The 25,511-nt window shown below is 41.1% G+C and overlaps 2 protein-coding genes, 1 long non-coding RNA gene and 1 other non-coding gene across 4 annotated transcripts in view; 2 read left to right on the forward strand and 2 right to left on the reverse strand.

The window, feature by feature from the left end:
• On the reverse strand, positions 1-7,817 carry LOC144533065 (cholesterol 24-hydroxylase-like). Its single transcript, XM_078274171.1, is given in 16 exon segments — positions 1-678; positions 762-828; positions 966-1,054; positions 1,721-1,831; positions 2,069-2,116; positions 2,118-2,154; positions 2,240-2,312; positions 3,051-3,116; positions 5,353-5,515; positions 5,601-5,711; positions 5,890-6,028; positions 6,214-6,300; positions 6,532-6,602; positions 6,836-6,917; positions 7,309-7,386; positions 7,538-7,817. Coding segments are annotated over 16 exon segments (1,512 nt in total). The 5' UTR covers positions 7,678-7,817; the 3' UTR covers positions 1-528.
• On the forward strand, positions 7,314-25,144 carry LOC144533067 (uncharacterized). Its single transcript, XR_013503397.1, has 3 exons — positions 7,314-7,415; positions 22,750-23,009; positions 23,449-25,144. It is a non-coding gene; the product is annotated as an uncharacterized LOC144533067 (long non-coding RNA).
• trnat-ugu (transfer RNA threonine (anticodon UGU)) lies at positions 7,805-7,877 on the forward strand. Its single transcript has one exon. It is a non-coding gene; the product is annotated as a tRNA-Thr (tRNA).
• ism2b (isthmin 2b) overlaps positions 15,567-25,511 on the reverse strand; it is a 13,896-nt gene continuing 3,951 nt past the window's right edge. Inside the window, exons 2-6 of the mRNA XM_078274172.1 lie at positions 22,756-23,007; positions 21,267-21,600; positions 19,156-19,293; positions 18,967-19,035; positions 15,567-18,182 (exon numbers count right to left, since the gene is read on the reverse strand). Coding sequence (XP_078130298.1) covers positions 17,665-18,182; positions 18,967-19,035; positions 19,156-19,293; positions 21,267-21,600; positions 22,756-23,007 — 1,311 coding nt within the window. The 3' untranslated portion in view covers positions 15,567-17,664. The remainder of the gene's footprint in view (positions 18,183-18,966; positions 19,036-19,155; positions 19,294-21,266; positions 21,601-22,755; positions 23,008-25,511) is intronic.

The raw sequence follows: 25,511 nt of genomic DNA on the forward strand, positions 1-25,511 counted from the left end.
TTAAATTAATCATTAGTTTATTGAAGTGCAAAACAAACAGTTATTTTCTGCAGCAGAAAAACATCTGTATGTGTAGAAAAACAGTAAAGCTGATTCTAAACAATAATGTGTCAAATGGTTAGACACATTATTAGAAGCTTAGTGGGTATAGAAGAGCAGTTACACTGAGATACAAAGGGCTAGTTACAGCAAATTCAAGTACTAATAACAGAAGAAAAGTGGTTGTTTCCCCATATAATTATTAGTGGTCAGTAATAACAGATACAGATACAGAAAACGTTATTAATCCCCAAGTGGCAATTCATCCTCATTGGTTCCACTGCATGTGGATATACGGTTTGTTTCATGATAACACTATTTTCTATATAAAGGCTAAACATCCACAGAAAAGTGATAAAACAACTCTGCAGCATAAGATGCTTTTGGCTAAGGCAGGAGTACAAAGCTGCAGGCAGTAACCCAAAAACCCATACACACCACGTGAACCATTTTTGTTTCTTCTTATGTTATACGACCCTGTAAGACCATTTACTTGTTTTGATCCCTGTGTCTGACAGAGCACACCACTCCACTCTTTGGCCTGAGTGTGCCAGTGTCCATTATATCAAAGGTCTGTCCCGGTACAAGGCGGAAGTCAAACCTCTGGAGCAGCTTGGCCATCACCACTTTAGCCTCCATCTGCAATCGCCCCAACACACATTGAGTTCATTTCATGCGTTGTTATGTTTTTGTGTGTGTTGACTATTTATGACATCACCCACCTGAGCAAAGTTCTGTCCTAGGCATGAGCGTGGGCCGAGTGCAAAGGGGAAGTAGCAATAATACGGCCTTGTGAAACAGATAAGAGACAGCATCAATTAATGTACAATGTTTCCCTTCTTTCATCTGGGACAACGATCAGTGTCCTAAAATGTTAAGACTAAAAATAAAATGTGTCATTTTGTGAAAACTTGTATGCTACTTACTTGGGAGCATCTGGGTGAAATCTGTCTGGATCAAATGTCAGCGGGTCCTTGAAGAATTTCTCCATTCTCCCAGTCGCATGGGAGCTGAACTGAATTTCACAACATTTTGATAGCAGATCAATATTCACTGTCCCTCAGGTTGGGGCACGTTGATACATTTTGGGCAGCAAGATATGCCCTGTCTCCTTCTCCCAAGAGTATTTTTAAGTTTGAGAAGTCACTCAGATCTTTACAATCTGAGATTACAGAGTTGAATTTGTTAAATTGAATGTTCCTTGTGTTACTGGAGGTTTTATATTGTAGGAGAAAGTGCAGCTTTGTCTCAACCTCACCTGTCAAACAGTGATATCACATTTTCTTTTCCGTGCCATGATTGTTGTGTCTTCCTGTTTCGATTGCCAGTTTGTGGTCACTGAGCCTGTACTTGGTTAAGATATGTCTCTGCATTCTATCTCTGACAGTAGAGAGATATTCTGCTAATTCATAATCTCTTTTGAGGGCCAGATAACATTCTAATCTACTTTGGCTTTTAGTTTCTTCTTTCCAATGTTCCAGATAGATTTCTTTACATTGTGTTATAATTTGCTTTAGTCTGATTGGTGTTTGGAGAGCAGTGTTGTTGTGAGGCTGGTCAGAGTGGGTGGGTGGTTTTTTTGAAGTGATAGGTGCCATTGTGCTTATGTACATAAATAAATAAAAAACTAACTATGAAACCTTTTGGGTTCTGACACACTTCCTGCTTTAGATGTACTCACAAAACATGAGACTCCTCCCGGTATGTGGATTCCATCAATGACAATGTCTTCCAGTATTTCACGAGATGTGCCTGGAGCTGTCGAGTACATCCTCAGAGTCTCTTTCAGCACCTGGGAGGAGTTACAGTGTGATCTCGGGGCAATTTCTTAAAAAATAAAATGTATTCAAGTACATTTAAGAAGAATTACAGAGGAGGCAAATCTTGGTTTAGCGTGTCATCTGTAGATGGAGCCATTTTTCATATTGACAACAAGAACACTTATTGTATAGGCTAACTTGAGAGTCAGTGATTCACAACATGCTTCACTCCTAAAGAGCTAAACCATCTTTTTCCTAACTTCATGTACCTGTGAGAGGTAGACCAGTTTCCCCAGATCATCATAACTGATCTCTCTGTTTCATCCCAATGACATCATCCACCTCTTTCTTCACTCTGAGAAATAAAAACCCAACTGAAGAAACCATTATTCAAAAGCGACAATGTTAAACCGCTTTGCACCTCATTTTTTGGTTCTTACTTCTCCAGAATGTCAGGATGTCTCCCAAGTTCCATGATGCAAAAAGCCAGTTGATTAGCAGTTGTTTCTTGCCCTAAAATATTAGAACATTACCTTCAAAACCCCAAAGTTGTGCTTAAAGGAACAGTTCATCAAAAACACAATAGAATGTAGGACTTAAATATAAGTGGTGGTGATGATAATAATACACAGACATAAGAGCATGGATTTTTGTGAATAACTATGTCATTATACTTGAAAAGTAATATAGAGTTAATAATGCAATTAAAATGTATTTATTTTACAGTGGTATCATGGCATGGAATAGTTTGCCTACTGCTACAAAACTCCTATCATCACGAGGGATTTTTGAAAGACAGGTCAAGCAGCTTTTATGGAACAAGGTGAATATTTATTGATACATTGGATAGTTTTCACAGCATTTTTGTTTCTTATTTATTTTGTTTTATGTGATGTCCCCCCTCCTAATACTGTATGTGTTTATAGTCTGATTTTGTCTGCTTCTTGTCTATTGTTTCCTGTGTATAACACCAAGGACCGTGCTGGAAATAAGTATTTTACTTTAGCATGTCATCCTTTGGATTACTGTTTTATCGTCTTGATCCAGAAATCAATCAATCAATCAATCAATTTAACTCCCAATGTGTCCATAATTCACACCTAAACTGGTGGATAGTTCCCATTCTAGGTAAGAGGGAAATATGTTTTATTGAAAGTGTCCCTTTAACATTGTTAGCCTCTCTATGAAGCACAGCTTCAAGCTTCTTTTTGGATCATTTCACACATCAAAGCAGAGACGACGCAGACTCACCCGCAATGAAAAATGTCACAAAATTGTCCAACATCAACTCTTCGTCTTCTTTAGTCATGCTTTCCTCTGGAATAATAAGAAAAGAAAAATGAACAAGTAAACCAATATATCTAGTTATCTTATCATATCATTTGTAACATTAAAATCCATGTTTGACTGAAAGTTGAACTCATCTATACATGCATGTTAACTGGCCTGTCCTATCTACTGTATCTGATTGTGAACAGGTAGTAGCTTAACACTGCACCTCTGCTCTGCAAATCTAATACTATGGAATGGTAACGATGCACATGACATGTTGAGATAAAGATGCTTGTAGTTTACATGTAGTTCTGCTATTTTTTTGTCATACTATTCTCCGCGGTTTAAAATAAATAGTCTGATTTTAATTAGGCACTTAAAACACCAAAACCATTGTTTGCAACTGCCATGACCCTATTACAACAGAGGGAAGTTTAAACTCTCTCGGTATCTTCAGCGGACATGGGTTTGATTCCGACCCACGGCCCTTTGCTTCATGCCATTCCGCCTCTCTCTCCCCTTTCCTGTCTTCAGCTGTCCTGTCAAATTAAAGGAGAATTCCGATCAATTTTTACGTTAATCTTGATCGCTACAGCTATGCGAGTACTTTCGATAGAAAAATACCTGACCCGAATCAGTGCAGGTAACACGGAGAAGCTGCAGCTACGTGTACAAGCGTCCCCTGAGCTAAAACGGCAGTTGTCGGGGCAAGTTTTAGAGTGCCTTTGTGCCTCTTAACAGACACAAAATGCAATTAATATGTCTGTGACACATGAACAGGGCCCTTACGTGTCAACTAGATGCGTTTTCAACTCAGACATTGTTTAAATTCACCTACCCTGTCTTGATCCTGCCGGTGGGTAGCTTGGCCTGTTAGCTGCTAGCTGCTAGCTGTTAGCTGCTATCTGCCGTCCGTGATAAATGTGTTCAGCCAGGCTTTTGTAAAAAATCATCACGCAGCAGTTCTGTGTGTATTTTTAGCTCATCCATTTTGTGTGTGGTCGATCTGGTGTTGGTGAGTAGGAGGCTTGTCAGTGTCGATCTGTGTGGTAGTTCCCTTTGCCAGGCAAGCAGCCTTCGTCCCCCTCCTGCAGCCAACAAAAATCCCCCGAGCGCCCGGTGGTCTGGTGGATGTCCTCCAGAGGACAGAGCATGCCTTCGCAGCGAAGAATTGTAGTTTATTTCCCCCTCAAAAATAGTTAATTGAGCACTGTATTACAGTGACTATGTAACTACATGGAAACGGGATAAATGATGTCTGTGGCTTGCACAGTAACAACGTTACTGAAGCCTAGCTGTAGCCTCGCGCTGTCTCCTGGGAATTCAGATGTAGCAGGAAAAGGTAAACAGTAGTGTGCAGATCGGCGCGTAGTGTGTGAAGAGTGAGGAGCAGAGATGTTTACAAGGGAAGAAGCTTGGAGTAACGTAACTATGGAGAATATAGCAGATATACAACATACGGAAGAGCCTTTTGAGTTTGATGGTCGTCCTTATTTATTCAAACCAAGTATACAGACGAAGAACTAGTCTCACAAGAGTTGGAAAGAACCAGACAGACAGAGGGGCAACAGGCAGATGAACCTGCTGCTCCAAGCGCAAGCTAAAGCTAGCCATCATTAACTGGAGGACATAGCCACACCACCGCTGCTCTGTGGATTGTTGTCGGGATGATTATCACAGAAGCCTGGCTGAATACACTCACCGGAGGGCAGCTAGCAGCTACTACCGCACTACTGTTTTTTTTTAGGGGGGAATAAACTTCAAGACGTGACATGACCTGTCCTCTGAAGGACATAGCCAGACCACCGCCGCTCCGTGGATTGTTATTGGGATGATTATCACAGAAGCCTGTCTGAATACACTCACCGGACAGCTAAGCAGCTAACGGCTACCGGCAGGATCGAGACAGGGACCAGGGTAGGTGAATTTAAACAATGTCTGAGTTGAAAATGCATCTTGTTGTCACGTAAGGGGCCTGTTCATGTGGCACAGACATATTAATTGCATTTTGTGTCTGTTAAAAGGCACAAAGGCACTCTAAAACTTGCCCCGAGAACTGCCGTTTTAGCTCAGGGGAGGCTTGTACACGTAGCTGCAGCAGCTCCGTGTTGCCTGCACTGATTCGGGTCAGAGTTTTTCTATCGAAAGTACTCGCATAGCTATAGCAATCAAGATTAACGTAAAAATTGGCCGGAATTGTCCTTTAAGGCTTAGAATGCCCCAAAAAATAATCTTTAAAAGTTCTTCTTATCTAATCGAATCAGACTTTAGGGACCATAACCTTTGCCAGCTGTTTTGATGATCTGTGTGAGGATGTCCTTGGGGACGTCATCGCCGTTTTGCATGGCAGTCTTTCGGTCATTAATCCACTTAGCTCCAGTTGTGCGCAGCAGGTGGCAAGCTTCCCTCACTTTCTTAATGAATGGTCGGTTCTTCAGCTTGTACTAGAAATGCAAGATTTGAGGATCGCAAACAGTTTATAATATCGTCACCACACAAACTCCTTACAAATGCGTAGTGAAGTCATACCTCATAGAAGATGTCTCTGGCTATGTAGAGCATCCCTTTCAGACATGTCTCGATGGCTTTAGGGAAAATTGATCTATCCTTCTGCAGGTCTAAATCCACTCCAAATGCAACCTGAGAGTTATCAAGAAAATAAGGTAGTTACAACTTGATTATACCTTTTTTTTCTTCTTTTTTTTTTAACTTTCGTCACAAGCTGGTGCTTTTGTTACATGCAAGAAAAACTTTTTGGATCATTACTGCTGCGGAAGACGTACAACTACTATACTATATATAGACTATAGCACAATACCTTTGCAATAACATCAAGGGTAAAAGAGTTCATGAGGTGGAGCATGCTGGCCTCTGTCATCTTATCAGCGACATCTGTAAGTGTAGTCATCAGTTTCTCTGCCCTCTCGTTGAAGGTGCCGGTTAGACCTCTCAAATACCTGGAAATGTAGTAGTTTTAGACAGTGGACTAGCAGGACATACAATTGGACAATGTTCTCCAAAAGAAACAAGAGCAAAAGATACCCACAATCTAAACAGAATCTACAATGATTGCAAACACTGGATATAAAATGAAGGTTGAGCAGACAGTTGATTCTATCTTTGTGATTTTTAAATAACTCACAAGCTGCTGAACGCAGGGTCCATGATCCGCCGCTGTTTATACCACTTCTCATGATCTCTTGCTGTTACCAGGCCATTACCTAGGAACCTTGAAAAGAGACATGGAACACATGACATTCAAAATAGCTACATAAGGTTGTAAATGATTCGGCATAACAAAACAGTAAAGGGCACCAAACAAAAGTGGGCTGATAATACTCACATACAGAAAACATAAGTTGTTGTCAGTTCAGAAATGTAACATATTGAAAGTATCACAGATTACACTGTTATGAAAAAGTATGGAAAGTATAACTAATCTGATAGTCTGACAAATTACCTTTGGCCAAACAAGTTGAAGATTTTGCTGTAGAATATATCTTTAGGATACTTTGGGGACATCAGGATCTCCTGAAACAGAGCCAATCACAAGAGGGAAGATTGAATGGCAAGGTGTTTTTAATGTTAATATTATCAAGATATATGCTTATCCATTTGTACCCAAAAGGACATTAGTTGGCACTGTAGGGACATTTTTTACCAAAGCAGGACTATAGCTGTCTTTATGCGCACTTTTGCACTGTTTATTGTGGAATGCTTACGCAACTGATGGTTATATAACTACTGAAAGGTGCTGTGTTTACCTTGGTCGCTTCTGGGCAGGTCACAATGATCGCAACGTAATGCAGAATATTTATTCTGCAAACAGGCCCATATGTCTCAGCCCTGTAAATGACATGTCATATTATCGTTATTACAGGTAACTAACTAGCACACCACGGGTTAAGCACTATAGTTTACATCACATCCGTCTTTCACCAGAATATCAGAAAATCCAATGCAAATCATCTGAACCAACACCGTCAAGTCAGGTCCCAGGTACCATCATAGAAGATGTAATTCTGACTTTCTAACACCGTGATTGAACCACATGGCAGCCCTTTTACCTGGCTCAAGTTTTAGACTTGACTTTTAGACCATTTTGTTTTATATCTGGTACACGGGGCTTGCATGGCGTTTGTTCTGAGTTGACATTTTTCCATTTAAGTGTTATGTTGTGATATCCACATAACCTACTTTTGTCTTAAGCAAATGCATGAAACATAATTGTGCTTACCATTCCAGAAACATGTCGTGAATGATGCCTTCTTCTTTCATTACTCTTAAAAAGGTTGGTGAATGTCCGAAGAGAAAACTGTGGGCGAAAAAATCAAAAAGTGCCAGGTAATGTCAACAACACAATAGTTAGTTAGCTAATGTTAGCTAGCTAGGTGACAAAAAAACTAACAACGTTATCGCTAGAATCAACTTAACGACAAACCACCATGCACTTAACGTTAACTTACTTGTCTCTCGGCGGCCCGGGTATGTGGTCATATTTCGTATGAATGTGTTTAACATATAAGCAATAACCAAGAAACGATATGAAAATCAGAAAGAGCAGAAACAAAGCAGTCCAGCTCAAAAGTACATGGAAAACTGCCATTTTGGTAACTCAAGCTCAATAGACTGTAACGTCAGACCGCCAGAAAGCTAGTCCAAAGTCTGTTCGTTTCAAAGTTCTGCATGTGACACCTTCAAATTGTCATTGTAGTCCTGGTAGTGCTAGTTCGGGCTCCATAGCTCAGTGGTTAGAGCACTGGTCTTGTAAACCAGGGGTCGCGAGTTCGATCCTCGCTGGGGCCTGCCGGGTTAACCTTTTTCATTTTCAGACGCGAGTTCGTTTACTGCTTTAACGTGGCTTATCAGTTTTAACGTTGGACGTCAGTAGTGTTGTTGGTAATCCTGTACCAACGAAATAATGATGTTTTTATTACTAACGTGCTGTGAATAATTCTAATTGGCAAATTAGCTTTACACCAATTGTAACGTTAGCTATTACAGGTTTTATTATTGGCACATTAGCTTGCTAACAGCTAAATTAGGGTATATACATTAACGTAAGCTGTAACCTGCTCGCCTTTACAACCAAAATGTCGCAGCAAAACATTTGCAAGAGCTTGTACTCACCATCACCAGGAAGTTATGCTTAATCAGTCTCTTATCAGCGGCAGAAATGCAATTGCTGCTAGTCTTGCCAGAACACTAAAAAAATATTATAAAAAAGATATTTTTTATATGAAACTTTTTATACTGACAACCAGAGGAAAAAATATATATAAAAAGAAGAGTTTAGATGTTTTCAAAAATTAAACTCATTGTTGCACAGTGAAAATGCATCAGAAATGAGTAGCCTACAGTCAGTGTATTTCAGCTATATTGAAGTCCTAAACACTGAGCCATCATTAGGAACACTCAGGTTTTAGTACAGACACGTTTAGACCTGATTATAGTTATTGAGACAAATATGTCTTAAAAAAGTTGGGGCTTGATAGCAGTAAAAACTATAGCCTTTCATCCTATCTATTTTAAAGTGGCTGTTTTGTCATTGAGTTTGGTAGGGATCATTAATAATATTATCATCATTAAGCTATTTCTTCAGAACTTTCTCTGAGCTATAATGCCTCCTTAATTAAGCAGAAGTAGGCCTATGTGGAACTGTACCTTGTAAACTTCAGTTTATGATAAACATGGTGTTGAGTTAAGTTTAGTCAGTAGAGTTTAGAAGTTTTCACGACTTCAAAACTTTTAACCAAATTGTACTGCTTTCCACCTCAGAGTTCATCCCTCACCAATCAGTTTCAGCACTGAGGGACAAGGGAATTCCTCCATGACTGAAAATAGGACCAGTATTGCCAATCGGAGCGTACAACTACGTAGATAGATGCACTTCACACATCAGAACCCTCCCTCGGTTTATACAATTACACTCGTCTCCAGGAGCACTGCAATAACGGCGTAATTGTTTGCGTCAACACTGAATCCCACATAGGCTTAATAAAGAGATGCATACAGAAGTGATAGGCTAAGTGATGCAGATGGACATTGTGAATCAAATTGTGCACTTACGTTTGCTCGTGTAAATATATTGGCTCATCATTAAACACACTCTGCATTGCTAAAAGGCGGTGACAAAGTAAGCACGAAAGGCGCAAAATCCAATTTCGAATCAGCTGTGTTATTCTTTCAAAATGGCCAAAAATTGATTGCATTCTGATGCATTCCCTCGTTTTCCCTGACACATTAGCCTGTACAGCATCCTTTTTGTAGGAGGAAATACAGTCATCCATATGATAACAAATGTTATTTATGACTGATTATAGCTAATTTAGGTCTCTAAATGTGAGTACAGCCTTCTTGGTGATCAAATACTGCTGTCACTTTAACAGATAAACCCTCAAAAAAGCTCATTGTGTCCTCTTCTCAAACTCAGCCGCTCACCAACTTAACATTCTTTACTTTAGGCTTCGTGTCAGCCTAATGAACAGCACACTAATCTGAGCTTCATCTCAGCCCGTCGGTGGTGATATATGCACACACTATAGGATTATTTATACACGGTAAATAAGGCTGTTAATAGCTTTTCAGAGTCACAGAATTACTAACATTACACTTCTGTGTCAAAATGCATGTAGTGCATTCCTCAGTCCACTTATTTTAAGGCGAAGATGGGGACACTGGAAGTATAACAGGATTTCTACGACAAATCTGAAGTTTGTGTTCATGTTGGTGTCATCTCTATTTAACCCTGCCGATCGACTGATGACAAAATTAAGCAAAAACATTTTGGTGACTCACTGATTAGTAACTGGCAATTAATTGTTAATGTTTATAGAACTAATCAATTAATTGCGAAAGGTTACGCGCTAATGAAACTAACTTAGTTGCAGCCAAATAACATATGTGATACTAGAAATGTGACGAAAGAAATCCTCTGAAATATGAAGTTTTGTTATTCTATATAGCATGAGGTCCAGTGTTCACTAAAGCCTGTGTAGGATACTTAGCTATGGTGACCAGCAGGGGGTGCTCTATGTCAGTTTCTTGAATTCCCAGTATTTCTCCAATCTCTGTTTTCTTTCTTACAGAACATGAACTGTAGACTCACAAGAAAACTAAGACAGATTTCGATGTTTTCTAATGTCAAAACATTCCTGCGCATTGCACATTGAAACGACTCTCACGTTCTGATCTAAGGCGTCCCAGAAACCTCATCTGACCTAAAGTACCACTTTTCTTCTTACGTGTTTGCTACCATCCATCCACTTGTACCTCTACGGCCACTTCATCCCTGTACATATTGTTCGCAATAATCTTCGAGCTTGTCTGCATTCTTATCTTAAAAAGAACGAGCAATCATATTTTTGGTCCAGGGTCTTGGCACTGTCTAAAAGCTGGAGGCTAGGGGCTGTTTGATGTTGTTATGGCTGGCTGTCTGCCGCCTCAGTACTACTGGATCTGCAGGCCCCTCTCATGTCCAAAGGTATTGTGTTGGCTGCTCTTTTGATTATATTATCAACAGAGAGCGAGAGAGAGAGAGAGAGAGAAAGAGAGAGAGAGAGAGAGAGAGAGAGAGAGAGAGAGAGAGAGAGAGAGAGAGAGAGAATTAAGACTGCCACTGGACATGAGTAAACAAACACAAGTTTGTAAGAGTCTGGTTCATCCAAAGAATGTCAGTTATTCAGACTTCTCTGAGGATATTGGTTGGATTGTTCTTGCTTGATAAAACAATTTCCCTGTACCCGGTCTGTAAGATTGAGGAGCATGAAAAGAATTAAAGAGGAGAAGACATTTTGACACTCCACATCATACAGAATAATATTGTACTTTTACATATAACAGCTGCAAGTGAATGTAAGCCAATAATGTACATGTCATAGTTTTATACATTTTCAGCCATGCTAGTGGCTCTATGGATGGCGGTGTCGGCCCACCATTTTGCTCCAGGAAAGTGCCTCCTGAAATATCTCAACACCTATTGGATGGATTGCCTTTAAAATTTGTACAGACATTCATGGTCCCCCAAAGGAGAAATCCTACTCTCTTTGGTGATTCTTTCTCTTTCTATAGCACCATCATCAGGTCGAACATTTCATTTGTCCAGCACTTTGGTTTATAATAAAATAGACCCAATCACAATGTTTGTTTACAATAACTTCTGGTGTAGAAAATTCCTGCTTCCTGTCCGTACATAGTCTACAAATAAACAGCGTTGAGCAAACGGGGACGAGGAATTGGATATACTCTCATCTAGGGCTGGGCGATAGGGAGAAAATCAGATATCACGATATTCTTGACCAAATACCTCGATATCAATATTGCGGCGATATTCTAGGGTTGACAATTGGTGCTTTAACAAAATATCCTCACACTTAGATTTTAGATAAATAATCATCAGTAATGTGGACTTAATGTCTAAGTGGGGAAAAGGTCTGCTAAGTTCAGAAAAGTACATCACTTTACTGTAATGCAGCCTTTAAAAGCAGTAAAAGACAACACTTCTGCCATATTACGATATCCAAAATCTAAGACGATATCTAGTCTCATATGCCGATATCGATATAATATCGATATATCGCCCAGCCCTACTCTCATCTCATTCATCTAAAATGCATGTTTGATGCTTTCATATGTCAACACTTTCACTAACGTCAGGTTGGAGCCCTAATTTACCTGTTGGGCTACAGACTAAAGAAAAATGATAACACCCAAACTAGCAGTTAAGGCTGATTTATGCTTCTGCGTCGACTCGACGGCGTACCCCCGCAGACCCCTCTGCGTCTACGCCAGACCCTACGCCGTAGCCTGACGTGCACCTCTCGAAGAATTTAACTACACATCGCGGCGGTCTCTCGCCTGTGCTCCCCCGGACTCATTTCCTGGTTCTCCTTCTCCATAAACAACATGAAATCAAGGAGAGGGTTAACTTTTCCTGCTACAGATTTCCCACCGTGGTCACAAAGAACAGGGGAGGCACTTTGTTTCTCTCACTAGGACTCTAGAGTCGCTACTCGCTCCGGAGCTAATCGCCGTCACTCTCTCACCGATCCCTCGCTCTATCACTCACTCCCCCCACACACACACACACACACATGCCGGCTCGACGCACACACCAACGCACAAGTATAAACATCAGGCCGCTTACGTAGGCTACGGCGAAAGCTCTGCGTGGAGCCTCCTCAGAACTGTAAAACAGGCTTTAGTCCCACCGGCGGTGAGATGTTGCTGTTGGTAACGCTAGATTTGGTTTATCAAAGACGCTAGCAAAGCAACACACAGGACATAAAATAAGCACGGCAGAAACGTCAGATAGCTCGGACCCCCTTGTTTAATTTTATATCTTTAAAAGTTACAGTTACGTTAACAAGTTTGCCGATTTCACGTATCTCAGCAATTGAAATCGACTGCCATTTGTCTACCTGGAAGTGATTTTTGTATTAGCGCTACGTCACAGTGATTCGGTCTACACTTACAAAACTAAATGACATTTCTTTTCACTCTTGGATTTCTGCCTGTTATGAGTGGAGGCTCCGCTTTGAGATTAGTCTTGTTGACCATCTCAGAACAAGGCCTTCCTCTGTGTCTAGGAATGGGATAAGTCAAACTCCAGATAATCCATAAGATCCATAAGATCCACTGGTGTTCTTATAAGTCACGTAGGCAGAGCAGCATGAGCATGTGTGTGGGTGTGTGTGTGTGTGTGTGTGTACAAGCATATGTTTGTTACCATCAATGCAATACGTGTGTGTCCATGATGGCTCCCTTGTCAGTCTCTGTGTGAGTGTATGTTGGGGTTCTGGGGTTATCCTCAGACCAAGTGATCTGAAAGAGGAAGGTGTGTGTGTGTGTGTGTGTGTGTGTGTGTGTGTGTGTGTGTGTGTGTGTGTGTGTGTGTGTGTGTGTGTGTGTGGGTTGGGGGGGGAGCAGCCTGTAACGGGAGCAGCGAGGGACTTGAAGGGCCATGCTGTTTGCAGGTCGCCCAGCCGCAGTACACCCAGAGGAAATCTCATGTTCCTGCCAGCCTACAAAAGTAAACAGATCTGTAACCACGAGTCCTGGCGCCAGGCCTGGGCCACCAGCGCTATAACTAAACCAATGAATCACATCACACACACACACATTCACCAGGCTAAAATGGAAGTGCACGGGGAAGCGTGCCTTCAGAATTTTTTAGATGGTTATGGTTAATCCAGTCTTTTCACATTTTGTATGTGAAACAATAATCAAGGCTAAATTGAAATACAATGGGCTTAAACTTCTGTATAACCACAGTGCACTCCCTCAGTGACATGACACACATGCCCTCCATAAACTGTATATTCACCCGCTTTTTAAATGCATCCGCCCGGGAACTCTTACTCCATTCAATATTTCAGATAACATCTTTTAGCCACAGAGTTTTGAAACCTCCCCTCTCTTTTAAGTTCCTTTCTCCTCTCTCTTCTGCTTTCTCTCTCTTTCTCTTTCTCTCTCTCTCTGCTTTCTCCTCTGTCTACACATCTGCGGTTATTTATCTGTTATTCTGCGGCAGCAATGTGGTCAACATGTGTCTGGCTTCCCTCCACGCAACACTCATCTGTAGTCAACTTAGGAGTCACTGAAGGACCATAGTAGACCTACCAAGCTCCTTAGCGTTCCATAGTGGATACTCGCCATACGGATGGCTGGATGGATGGATGGATGGATGGATAGATGGATTTCTAGTTATGCACATTACATTAGTACATCCTGTGCTAATTGTGTCCCACTTTTGACCTAATGTTCTATTGCTGAACGCAAACCAGGCTTTTTCTTCCCAGCAAGTTAAGGATAGACATCATGACCTACAGGAATTAAAGTATCTAAATGGAGTATTGGGATTGCCTAAGCCTATGGCTTTGCATTACCCCGACCTTTGAACTGTTAATCTTAATGTTATTTAATCCTCTGGAAAGAGTATAGCCTCAGACAACATGAGGGAGGAAATATATCAACCTAGATACCACAGTGGGGGTGGATGACAGTGATGCTGGCTGTTAGTTAAGGCATGCAGGGGCTTAAGATTTTTCATTTATGTATTAGCAGGACTGTTTTCATCTGGTTGAATGGAACCTTCTGTGTCATTTTGATATCCAGCTGGTCTTTTCTGCAACCCGAATTTAAAGGATTTTGTAGCAAACACTGCCTTCCCTCTTGCTTTTGCTTGGACTTTAAAACTTTAGTCCCCAACCACAACTGAAAAATCATAATCATGAAAAATATGTCACTCTTGTGAATCACCAGATGAATGCCCACAACATATTTGTAAATCCTGAAGCATGTATGGTTTAAAAAAAAAGAAGAAAAAAAAAGGCTGCGGTTGATTGTTTAGAAGTCTGACAGAAAAATGTTTGTAGGACTTTTGACTTCTAGACGTGAACTCAACTTATAAAGAGCAAACAACGTTGGATTGAGAACACACAGGCGATAAAACAGAGTAAACTGAGGGAACAGCAACTGTGCTCACTGCTCACACGTGCGAGCAAGAGATCTCATGCATGACACCTAATTGAATCCTGTCATCGCTGTGTTCAGGATCTGTTGAATGTGGAAAAGGTAATGTAGAGGAACAATTAGAGCCACATGCTACGCACTACTTCTCATCAAGGCAGACAGTAACACACAGAACCACAAATGGTATTTACAGTTTATTAAACTTTAGCCTCACAGCTTCCACCAGATCAGCTGTGTGGACAGGACACTCATCACTGAATACAGGGACCTTCCTTTGATGGTCTGATTTTGTATTCGACTGTTAAAGAACTTTACAAGGGAATTAAAATTTAAATGATTTGACATTTTGGGGGATATGCGTATTTCCTGTCTTGTCGGGAGTTAGATGAGAAGATTGACGCCACTCTCATGTCTTGCAACATGTTAATTAGGGAGCTTTAGAGGAGCTCGTAGGCAGATTTAGTTACCTTTGGATGGAGCGAGGCTAGCTGTTTCCACGGTTCCAGTCTTTGTGCTAAGCTAAGCTAACGGGATGCTGGCTGTAGCTTCATATTTACCAAACAGACATGAGAGTGGTATTAATCTTTACATCTCTCAGCAAGAAAACAAATACGCATAATTCCCAAAATGCCATGTGTTTACCATAAAACTTTTCCTTGCTAATATCCTGATATGAAGGAAGTTTCAGACATTTGTAGTATTTGAAAGTGAAGCCTGAATGGTCTGTCACGCTTTATTTCTACTAGGTCTTGGTACATTATCTCCTATTGGCTGTCTTAATATATAGCCTGTTGCTGCAAAGAAGGAAGTGACATGTTTGCACTTTAAAGGAATGCTTGCTACACTGTACCGGTCTTGTTGGAGAGGAAAGGTAGGGAAAAGTTTGGTATGTCTGTCAATAAACAAGTATAACTACTCAGTTGAGTTTTAGGGAATTTTGCTGCACGGTACCATGCTATGCTTGGCTCCACTACACAGTATCTACATTGTGTAAAAAAAAACGACACATTAAAAAGTCAGATGATGAATGCAAGGTCTTTATATATTTCTTTAGCATAATTGCAACAACATATTCATAGAGCACTGCAGTACAAAGTAGAATGAAGCACAGACACTTGATGTTGCTGTATGAAGTGATATGAGGCAAGTGGTTTCCCTTTTGATAATGGGTGCCTTCATTTCTCAGTCAGATTAGTGCACCATGTTGAGTATAGAGACATTTCAAAACTTCAGCAAACTTAAAAAAAGAGAACAGACAAATAAATACTGTACAACACCATAAATGTAATACTAGATTCAGAAATCACAAAAAGATCATGCTTTCCTCAACAGAACACTTGATATATGCACTTTCATAGATCAATGCAGCATTGCTGGCGAGTTTCCCTTCACAATAACACTATCATCAACAAATGGCAAACATGAGTACATTTTGATATATCTTTAATAAAGTGCCTTCCTTTAAAATTGGTGATTCCAAAATGTAAATGCGTGTTTGCATATACACATCTGGAAGCAGAATTCCTGAAAAAAGGTTTGGAGCGAACATCCATAGAATTGGACTGGATAGAAAGAGCAATTCCTGGAGTCACAAGGTATTTATATGTAAATGTAAGATTACTACGTCAGCATTTTCAATCCTTTGCACTATACCTATGGGGTATTTGCTAATGGTGACTACTTCCATGTTGCCGTTACCTGTACGTGTAAGCCAGGTTAAGGGCTCCAACTACATGACTTCTCAGGAATGTTTATTTGAGTAGGAATGTCCTTTCTATGCAATCAAGTTCTGTACATAAACCCAAAGACCTTAAGCCCTAAGCAGCAATGACATCTTTCTACCACACACAATGCATCAACAGCTATTCACTTAGAAGGGTTCCAACTGCTCTCTGAAACTGCACAAAAAGCATTATCTGTTCATCAGTTACAATCTGGGTTAGACCTCCAAAACCCTCCTATTAATCTGTACCCCAATACACTTTGTACTAGTTCCAAAAGTGCTCTGCTGTCGAGGTAAATGAACAAATTTGTTTATCATGGTCAGTAAGTCCCCCTGAGAACATTGTAGAGATCTATGAGCACAATCTACTCACTGAACAACTTCATTTTTTCCTACATTTGCACCGTAGAGACTTAGGAGGCTGGATTTACACAGGCACCAACAGTCTGATTTTTAACTCTTTGGCACCCAGATCACATATATCTTCATGGCTGTGAAAATGTGAGGAAACTCAATCTGTGTGACAAAACATTTGAAATCAAATGTGCTGTTCGCGCACCATTACTGCTAATGGACTATTCTCATCATTCTCACTAGCAAGCTCTCGATAATGACAGCAGAATGTTTCAAATCCTTTTAGCTTACCTCTCTGGTTGAAATCCGAAATTCTTCTAACCACTAATCTACTAATTTTAGTCTCCCAAAACATTGGCTGAAATGTACATTACTGTGAATAAATGTGGCATCTTTTGGGTTTACCGATGTCCTGTTGTCTTGTTCCCCTTAATACCTTTGTAAAACCTGAAGGATTTTATATTGTAGCAGCATAGTTGGGATATTCATCTGGTGGACTCTTCCCATGCATGTGTTTGTTTCATCAATAGAACCAGTCCACATTCATACATTTCCTAACGTAAAACCTACAAGAAGCATAATCAGGATGTTTACCATTTGTTTCGATTGTCAATCACAAGTCCTCCAGGACACTGTCGAAAAAGCCAGTAGGTAGACATCATGCTTACACGCACCCAGGAGAGTGTAATGAATATAAAGAGAGAGAGAGCTTGATGTTATGCCAGATGTGGAACAGGTTGGCAAGCGATAGGAGAACACTGCATTTTCTTTTTTTCCATTCTTGTAATTCAGTTCAGTTGAGCCTGATATCAGGACATTGTGCCAAATCCTAACTTGAGACAGCCACACTTCCCCATCATACCTTATCCCCACAAATCTCCCAATCACAAATGTACATTTGTAAAATGTGCATTTCCTCAATACTTAATAAATGCATGATGCATGGTTTGATGTAATATGTCATGACTTTAAAGTAGGCAGTCTCCTCTCAAATTAGGATTGGGCCCTCTGACTCTCCAAAGTGGTAGTTTTGGCTGTGGTCCCTCAGTACTCCCTGGCCTCTTCCAGTTCATTCATGAACACGTCTTCATGGGGGTTTTCTGGGCAGCTCAATCCATTATTTGGTGGCCGCACCGCATGGAAGCGACTCCAGTCTCCCTTGCACAGGATCCAAGGCAGCACATCCACCTTAAAGTGCAGCTCGGGTGAGAACTCAGTGCTGATCAGGTTCGGCGTGCCTGCGCCTTTCCCCCGCGTGATCAGCCGCCCGCGATCACCATAACAACAATGCTGCGCTGCAAGAGTAGATGAATCACCGGAAAGTGTTGAGCGGATGCAGCTACGCGCTGATGGCTTGTAGATGTCCAGGCGCTCCTTGGGGCCGCTGGCATCACGCCAGCGGAACTGCCGGCCATGCTTCTCATCGTAGACACTGACCACTGTGTAGCCCACTTCAGAGGGGTAGGAGCAGGGGCAGCTGGGCAGCTCAGACAGGACCTGGTGGAGGTACCTCTGGAGGAACTCACTCTTACAGTTGAGCCACTTCTCACAGCTGTCCACATCTATTGGAAGGACAGCAATGCCACATGAAATTGGGATTTCATACCAGTATTGAGCATGCCAGTTTTACATTCCCTTGTGACAGCATCTCAGTGTTACCATAATCCATTAGCCAATGGGGTACCGTCATATACTGTACCTACAACTACAGTATATATCTGTCTGAGTTAGAGCTTTAACAATTCCAAATGTTGCTGTACAATTAATTGTCTCAGAAATAATTGCGATTAACAATATAATTGTCTTTTTCAGTCAAATTTAAAAATATTCATTTAGTTATTACTTTTTTAAACAAATCAAAGTTTTAAATGAATTCCAGGCTACATCTTTTGGTTATATCGCTGTCATGTGACCCAGATAATGTAATAACACAAATACACCTATCAAGTAAACAACGCCTCTTTATTATCATACTTTATTTTTATAACTGTATCCCCCACTTGCCATATTTGTTGCTATGAACATGTATAGGGTCAAGTGCCGATAACTAACAACTGAAATAAAAATAAAAATATATAGTCCAACCCATAATCACTTATATAATTACAATTTGGCACATCTAAACCAAATCAACAATTACCAGCCGTACGCCTTAGGACCTTAGCTAATGTTAGCAATTAATTGCGGCGAAACAAAGAAACCACGATTATTTAGACTGAGTATGCTTTGTAAAATTGTGGACTGAACAGTATAAACAGCTTGCAGTTAATGGGTTAAAATATGGTTTGATCCTTTAAGCTAATGAAAGTTGTTATGGAAAACTTCACATCAGAAAAAAAAACTCACCTGTCCCAAACGGCTCTGTGCCATTCTCCATCTCGAAAGGGAAAGGCTCTACAACAGTGTTGACATCACCTACAAAGAGGAGAGTGGTACATCAGCTGTAGATTTAAAAATAAAAACAGCTAGGAAAGCAGAATAAAAATATCTAAATACTCTTTATTTTTATCTTTTATAGTGGAAATATAATCTCACCGGGACAAGGCTCCAGGTCACACTTAGAGGCTTCTGTCAGAGTGCAGGAGTAGCCACAGGACTTGGTCCTCTTCCTCTCACCGTTTCCACATGTCACTGAACAGGGGGACCAGGGAGTCCACTCCTCTGTCTCCTTCTCTGTGGAAAGGAAGACAAAATTCAAACACAGTCAGTGCCACAAACTCAGCCGTTTGCTGAGCTTTTGTGCTACATTTCACATGGATCAAAACTGTCTTTGCACTACTATTAAAATTCATCCAATTCTACTAAGATTAAAGCACAATATAATTGACATATTGCAACAACAAAAAAACTATCGGAGACATTATGAGGGGAATACTAAATGAAAGCATGTACAGTTAAAGGAGCTCGACATCATGCTTTCAGGCACAATTAGCAGATGTACTGTATTTGGGAAGCAGCTTCAAAGGGTTGATTGGGATTATGAATACAAGGGGGAAACCCCTGCAAATCACAACAAACAAGTGAACTCAGCGTAATCCAGAATAAGCTTTCAAAGTTTCTGGACTGTCTCAGTCCATATAAATGACAATTTTCTCCTGGCCTAACCTTTCCCATGCAAACCCATATTCTTTTTAAAAAGGCCTCAGTAAAATTAGAGAGAGAGAAGCTGTGCTGTGGCGGTCCGCCTCCGCACCATGTTTCCTTGTGGTGTTAATAACACTGAAAACAAGTCATTCATGATTAAAGGCGAGGTGGGTGCAGAAATACCAGCTTGGGTGTAGCGAGCACCCAATTTTACTTTGTGGGTGCTGCCAACTTGCCATGTGGCCATACGGGAATGAGGTCTCAGGAGAGTCTTAATTACAGAAGAAGCAAAGGCAGACATTGATTTATGTTCACTGAGTCTTTAGATGTGACCACTTAATAGGCATTGTTGCCCTTTACTGGCTCGACTGCATGCACAACAGTTAAAGCAGATACAATCTATATATTGGCTAAGGGAAAGATTAAAGAGTAAAAACTAGCAACCTGCTACCACATGTTGAGATTACAATACAATAGTAGAGGTTTGTGCTGCAACAACATCCTTCAAAAACTTAAAAAAAAAAAAAAATGAAAAAAAATAGATCAATCATGTACAGATTTGTATCTATGGGAAGTTTCTCTGAAGAATGAAAGCCTTAGGTTGTGGTAAGCCCATGACTGCGCTCTGATCTACAGTAGACTCACACACATTGGCCTACGCACTGCCTAGCCCATCAGACTTTTCTTTCTTTCTTTCTTTCTTTCTTTCTTTCTTTCTTTCTTTCTCTCTCTTTTCCATCTTCTCTCCCTTTCATTCACTATGTACACCTATCTCTTTCTCTCTAATTATTGACTATCTTTACCACTGAATAAGTGGTCTGTGCTAGCTGAGACACAACATGTTTTCCCACCAGATAAAGGCAGAATTAAGAGGGGAAAAGAGCTGTAAAAGTTATGCAGACCCCTGAAAGCCCCCCGAAATTCTTGAACTGGCTCAAAAGGCCGAGCCGCAGAGGGCAGTGAGGGCCGCCAGAGTCTGGGGGGGGGGGGCATGGGGTCCCAGGGAAGGATGAAAGGGCCGGCCGAATGGCCCCTGTCATTCTGTGTTCCAAATCTGCCCTCTAATTGTCCACAAGCAGAAGGCTGTTTTGTCTCAGGGAACAGTGCCGGCCTCACGCTGCCATTAGCGAGCGCATCGGACGCATCTTCAAAAGGCAGGCCTCTGCGACCAGCACGGCCAGTGTCGGCTTCAAAGTGCCCATAACCCACAATGTCCTGATGGTCGAGTGCTCATACTGCTTCGCATGCAGGCATCGCTTGGTTCTCTCTGACTGTGAAGACAGTTATCATGCAGCCTTCCTAAGTCCCTCTGTTGTTCTCCCTCCAGCGTTCTCTCTCTCTCTCTCTCTCTCTCTAGACATTCCCATTATCTCTTTCTCTTTTTTGATTTGATGAATTCACTAATTGTATTTCCATACTTTCCCTTTTTTTCCTTTGGTAAAACCCACAGGATACATTTTGCTAATTTTTTAAAAGCCATAATCAGTGTGATGAAGTCATATTTAAAATAGCTGTGTGGCTGTACTAGCAGACGAGCGAGCGTACCACTTGGCAAACCCTACCATAGTAGCTCTGCACTGGATCCCAGCCTTCATTCCAATGCGTGTCCCAGTCTCCGCCCACTCCGCTGGGTAAGGGCTCTTCACTGCCGTAATCCAGGGAGTAATCCTCCTCCTCCTCTTCCTCGCCAGTTTCCTCCACGCCTGACCGGCTGTTGCTGTCCTCGCTGGAATCGGCGTCTGTGTAGCTCCAGAATAGGGGCCAGAAAAGCTTCTTGCCTCCAAGCCAATCCACGGTGGAAGAAGGTGAGGAGGAAGAGGAGGGTAGCCAGTCTTTTTCCTTGGCCAGGTCCATCTCTACCTCCATCTGGGGGTCGTCCACCACCTCGATGGTTACCTACGTAGAAAAAGAGAGCGTCTCTGTCAATTTCAAGTAACCCATGAACACATTCATCTGTGTCACTGATATGATCTTGGACAGAAACAATATTTGGGAAGCCGGACAACTCTCTCTTAAAAGTCTAAACTAGCAAACCAAGACTACCAATTGCAGCGTGATTTGCAAAACAACCTAATGACTTATTAACGGTGAGCAGAAGATAATGACATACAACATGCAATTGAACTGTACAGTACAGATGAGTTGACTGCTTTTGCCGCAATCTCTCATAAAAAATGTCAAGCACCTCCAATACTTTTGTGCAGCTTTAGAGCTTGAGTTACAAGCTCTTCTCCAAGCAATCAACTCACTCAAATTTGGCGAAGAGGTCGAAGCGAAGCCGCTCCCCAGATCTAAGTCAGTCAGCCAGCCAGACGTGAGCATGAGCATTCAGCCAACCAAACGATCCTCTCAGGGAGAGAATGTGAGCATTTATTCTGGATAACTACCTCTCATTACCTCATATGACTCATCCTAGATGCTACAGTACTTCCAAGGGCCCACTTCAGCTGATGTGAAGACCAGGCAACACGCAGACTACAGGGGAACTTTGGTGAAATTAATCTCACAGTTAGGAAGTTAAGGGAAGATGAGGATTGGTAACGCTTTCATTTGTCTTAGTTGAATATATTTCAGTCAGAGTATGGTACATCTGGTCTATATGCTACACGAAAACTCATCAGACATTTCATCGGTTTCTGGCCGACATCATTATGTCCCTCTAGCCACATCCTGATTACACTGGCCAGAGTTGGAGAGGATAACTGCCCTGAGATAAGTTAAACAGAACAACTTTTTGAACTTTTTGGGTCAATTTAGAAGGAGATAATGAGGACCTAATGGCTAACACTTATGATTACAGAGCCTGTTTTCCTTTATTACACTTTAATTAAATAGTAGCACAAAAAAAGACGCAGCCAGGTTGCTAAGATTAGACAGAGAGACTGTTGATTTTGTTACACGTTAAGGAAATAAATCATTTTACACAATAAAAGGCACAATGTTCTCCTTGCATGAATGGTAATTTAACACGTAATTTAATAAATAAAGCTGTCTAAGAAACTCAAAAGCTGCATATCACCAAACGTGTGTGACTCCCCTCCCCAGACTCACCTGTATGTTGGGGTTCTGTGAGTTGATGTCAGCATTGGCCAGGTCTGGAAAGTTCTTGAGATCCAGGATGAAAGGTTTGGTCTCCTCCTCGGGCTCAGGCTGTGGAAGAACCCCAACGGAGCGGTGCTGGGGGTGGGGCCACCTCCTCTGGTGGTTTTGGGACTCGGGCAGGAGACTCTGGACCTGGTTATGCTGCTCCAAAGCCTCAGGGCCATATTGGACCCCGCCGCTGTGCATCGGGTGGCCATGTGCCTGTAAGTACAAGTTAAGACGTAAAATAACAAGTCTAGTGCAATCTAAAGAAATGATTTAAGAGATGAAATGAATACAGGAGAAGTGGGTGGCAGGAAATGCCTTAAAGCCTGATTTCTGCCTCTCACACGGCTGACTGTGTGGCGACACCACCTTAAATAATGTAAAGAACAAGGGGAACTGAAACAACTGGAATGCATTCAAAAGCTAGTGGCTACTTCAGGACTAATGACAAAAAGGATCTATCATTTATAGTGACTCGTTGATGAATGTGAACAAACAATTAGTGCTCTGTTTCCAGGCAGAAACCTTCAAACCATCTACCACTTTGTAGCTTGGTCAGCAATTCCAAAAAGCCCCGGAGGCATCCAACTAACCAGCCAAGTGACCAACCAACCTTCGTTGATTTCATTCTTTTTTCTCTCTTTTTTCCCACAACAGTCATGGCATCCAGGCCGTGGACAAAGAGGGGCCTGTGCCAGAGAGATCCTCTTTTAGCTTTAATGAGAGGGCCTGGGAGGCGTGGGACCCCTGGGCTGCTGCGAGCGTGTCTGAAACCTGCTGTGCTGCCTCCACTCCGGCCGCCACTCATTTGACCTTTCGGGTTTTACAGTTACTGAGCCCAGCAAGAGGAAATGCTGATCTCTGAGATCAATGGTGATTAACGGCGAAATTATAATGGTGGGGAATTGTAGATATATGTAATGTATCTGGAATATAGTCGCTGAAAATGGATTTTTAGGTTGGTCTGATTCTCCAGAGTGCGTGTGTCTGTTTCATGTCTAATAGGGCACATATCTATTTCATGCCTGACACTGGTCAAAACCAAAATCCAAACCCTCTAATGAACCCTTGTCTGCCATTCACTCATGTCTATATCACCCTGAATATGCTAAATTGGCTCAATCATATGATCTGGCCGGACCTTGAGATTTAACCTGAGCCAGTTTGTGGTCCGCTCAAAACAAACCAGTTGCAGTTGGAGGGCTTAAGAGGAGAAGAAATGTCTGAATTAATGACCAAATGGTTGATGATTTATACGTATGGCCTCTAGAACAGGGCGTACTTTTCACTGACTGCCTGTGATTGTCCCATAAAGAAGTTATGTGCTCGGTCAAATTCAAGCATGTGAACACATAATGCCTGTTTAGATGGGAAGCCCGTCAAGCATGATAAATGATGGATGAAGAGAAGTTGGCCCCCTCCCCAGATATCGGTAAACTGGTGGTGACAAGTAGGTAACATTTTTGGCATATTTAGCCTTTCTCTCTGTAATTTTATCCACTGCAAAATTTGTAAGTAAATATTACACATACTAATTATAGCAGTGCTGCTGAAAGCACAAATTCCTCTGGCTTTTTACAAGAACTTTCAACACGTTAATACATAAAAAATAAGTAGTACCACAATTTAACAGAATAGTCTATGTCAATTTGAAAAGATTTTGGGTCAAAATAAAAACATTTCATTCAGCTATTGTTTATGATGTAAATTGGTCAATTAGTGAATAAACTATATATATATAAATATATATATTAACTATTCTGATAATCGATTAGTCGTCCAAATCATTTTGCAAGCAAATATTACAAAACATTCTTAGAAAAGAAAAAAAACTGAATTTGTTAAATTTGCTGCATTTTCTGTTTTAATATAATTGTAAAAGGAGTATCTTTGGATATTGGGACTGTTGGCCAGACAACATAAGACATTTGAAGACGTCACCGTGGATTCTGGGAAACTGGGATGGACATTTTTCACCACTGCGCTGACATACTGTAGACTAAATGGTTAATTGATGAATTGTTGCATAGGGTAATTACTTGGTTAGTTAGTTTTGTATTTATTTTATAATAACTGGCTAACTTCAAAAGTCAACACTGCATTCAAAGGGTTTGTCAGATTGGATGTCTCCACGGGAAAATGGGGCAAGTACTTGAGCTTTCTGGAGGGCTCCTAAGACGCTTTGTGCTGGGGAGAGACGTGTATGACGGGTTTATGGTGTTGTCATTACACATAGGTTTATTTGGCTTACAGTTTGTCTATTCTGCTATTATCTTCTTGTATGGTCTTGTATATTGTGGTTATTGTGTCATGTTTTCTTTGTTTTTGTCTGGTGGGTGGGGATGACGAGTGGTGGGGGGAAGGCTATGTTTATGTTGCGAACTGTATGTTTAGTATGTTGTTTCAAACATGAAAAAAAAGAGTTAATCGCAAACAAAAGTCAACACTTTGTGCATTGTCTATGTTTAAAAATCAATTTCTTTTCATAAAATGGCACCAATACCAGTTTTTTCACGGCCAATACCTCTAATCTAATGTATTATGTTTGTCACTTGATAAGTAATAATATCAAAAAAGAGCAGAGAACATTCTTCTCTAAATGAACATAGCAAGCAATAAAGGCCCCATGCTTCTGCTTCTCTCTGATAAACCTAATAATTGGTGATTGGTTTACGATTTTATTGAAGAAATCCTCCAGCATGATGCTCCATTTCACCCTA

This window comes from Sander vitreus, chromosome 18 (genome assembly GCF_031162955.1).
Source record: "Sander vitreus isolate 19-12246 chromosome 18, sanVit1, whole genome shotgun sequence".
NCBI classification, from domain to species: Eukaryota; Metazoa; Chordata; class Actinopteri; order Perciformes; family Percidae; genus Sander; species Sander vitreus.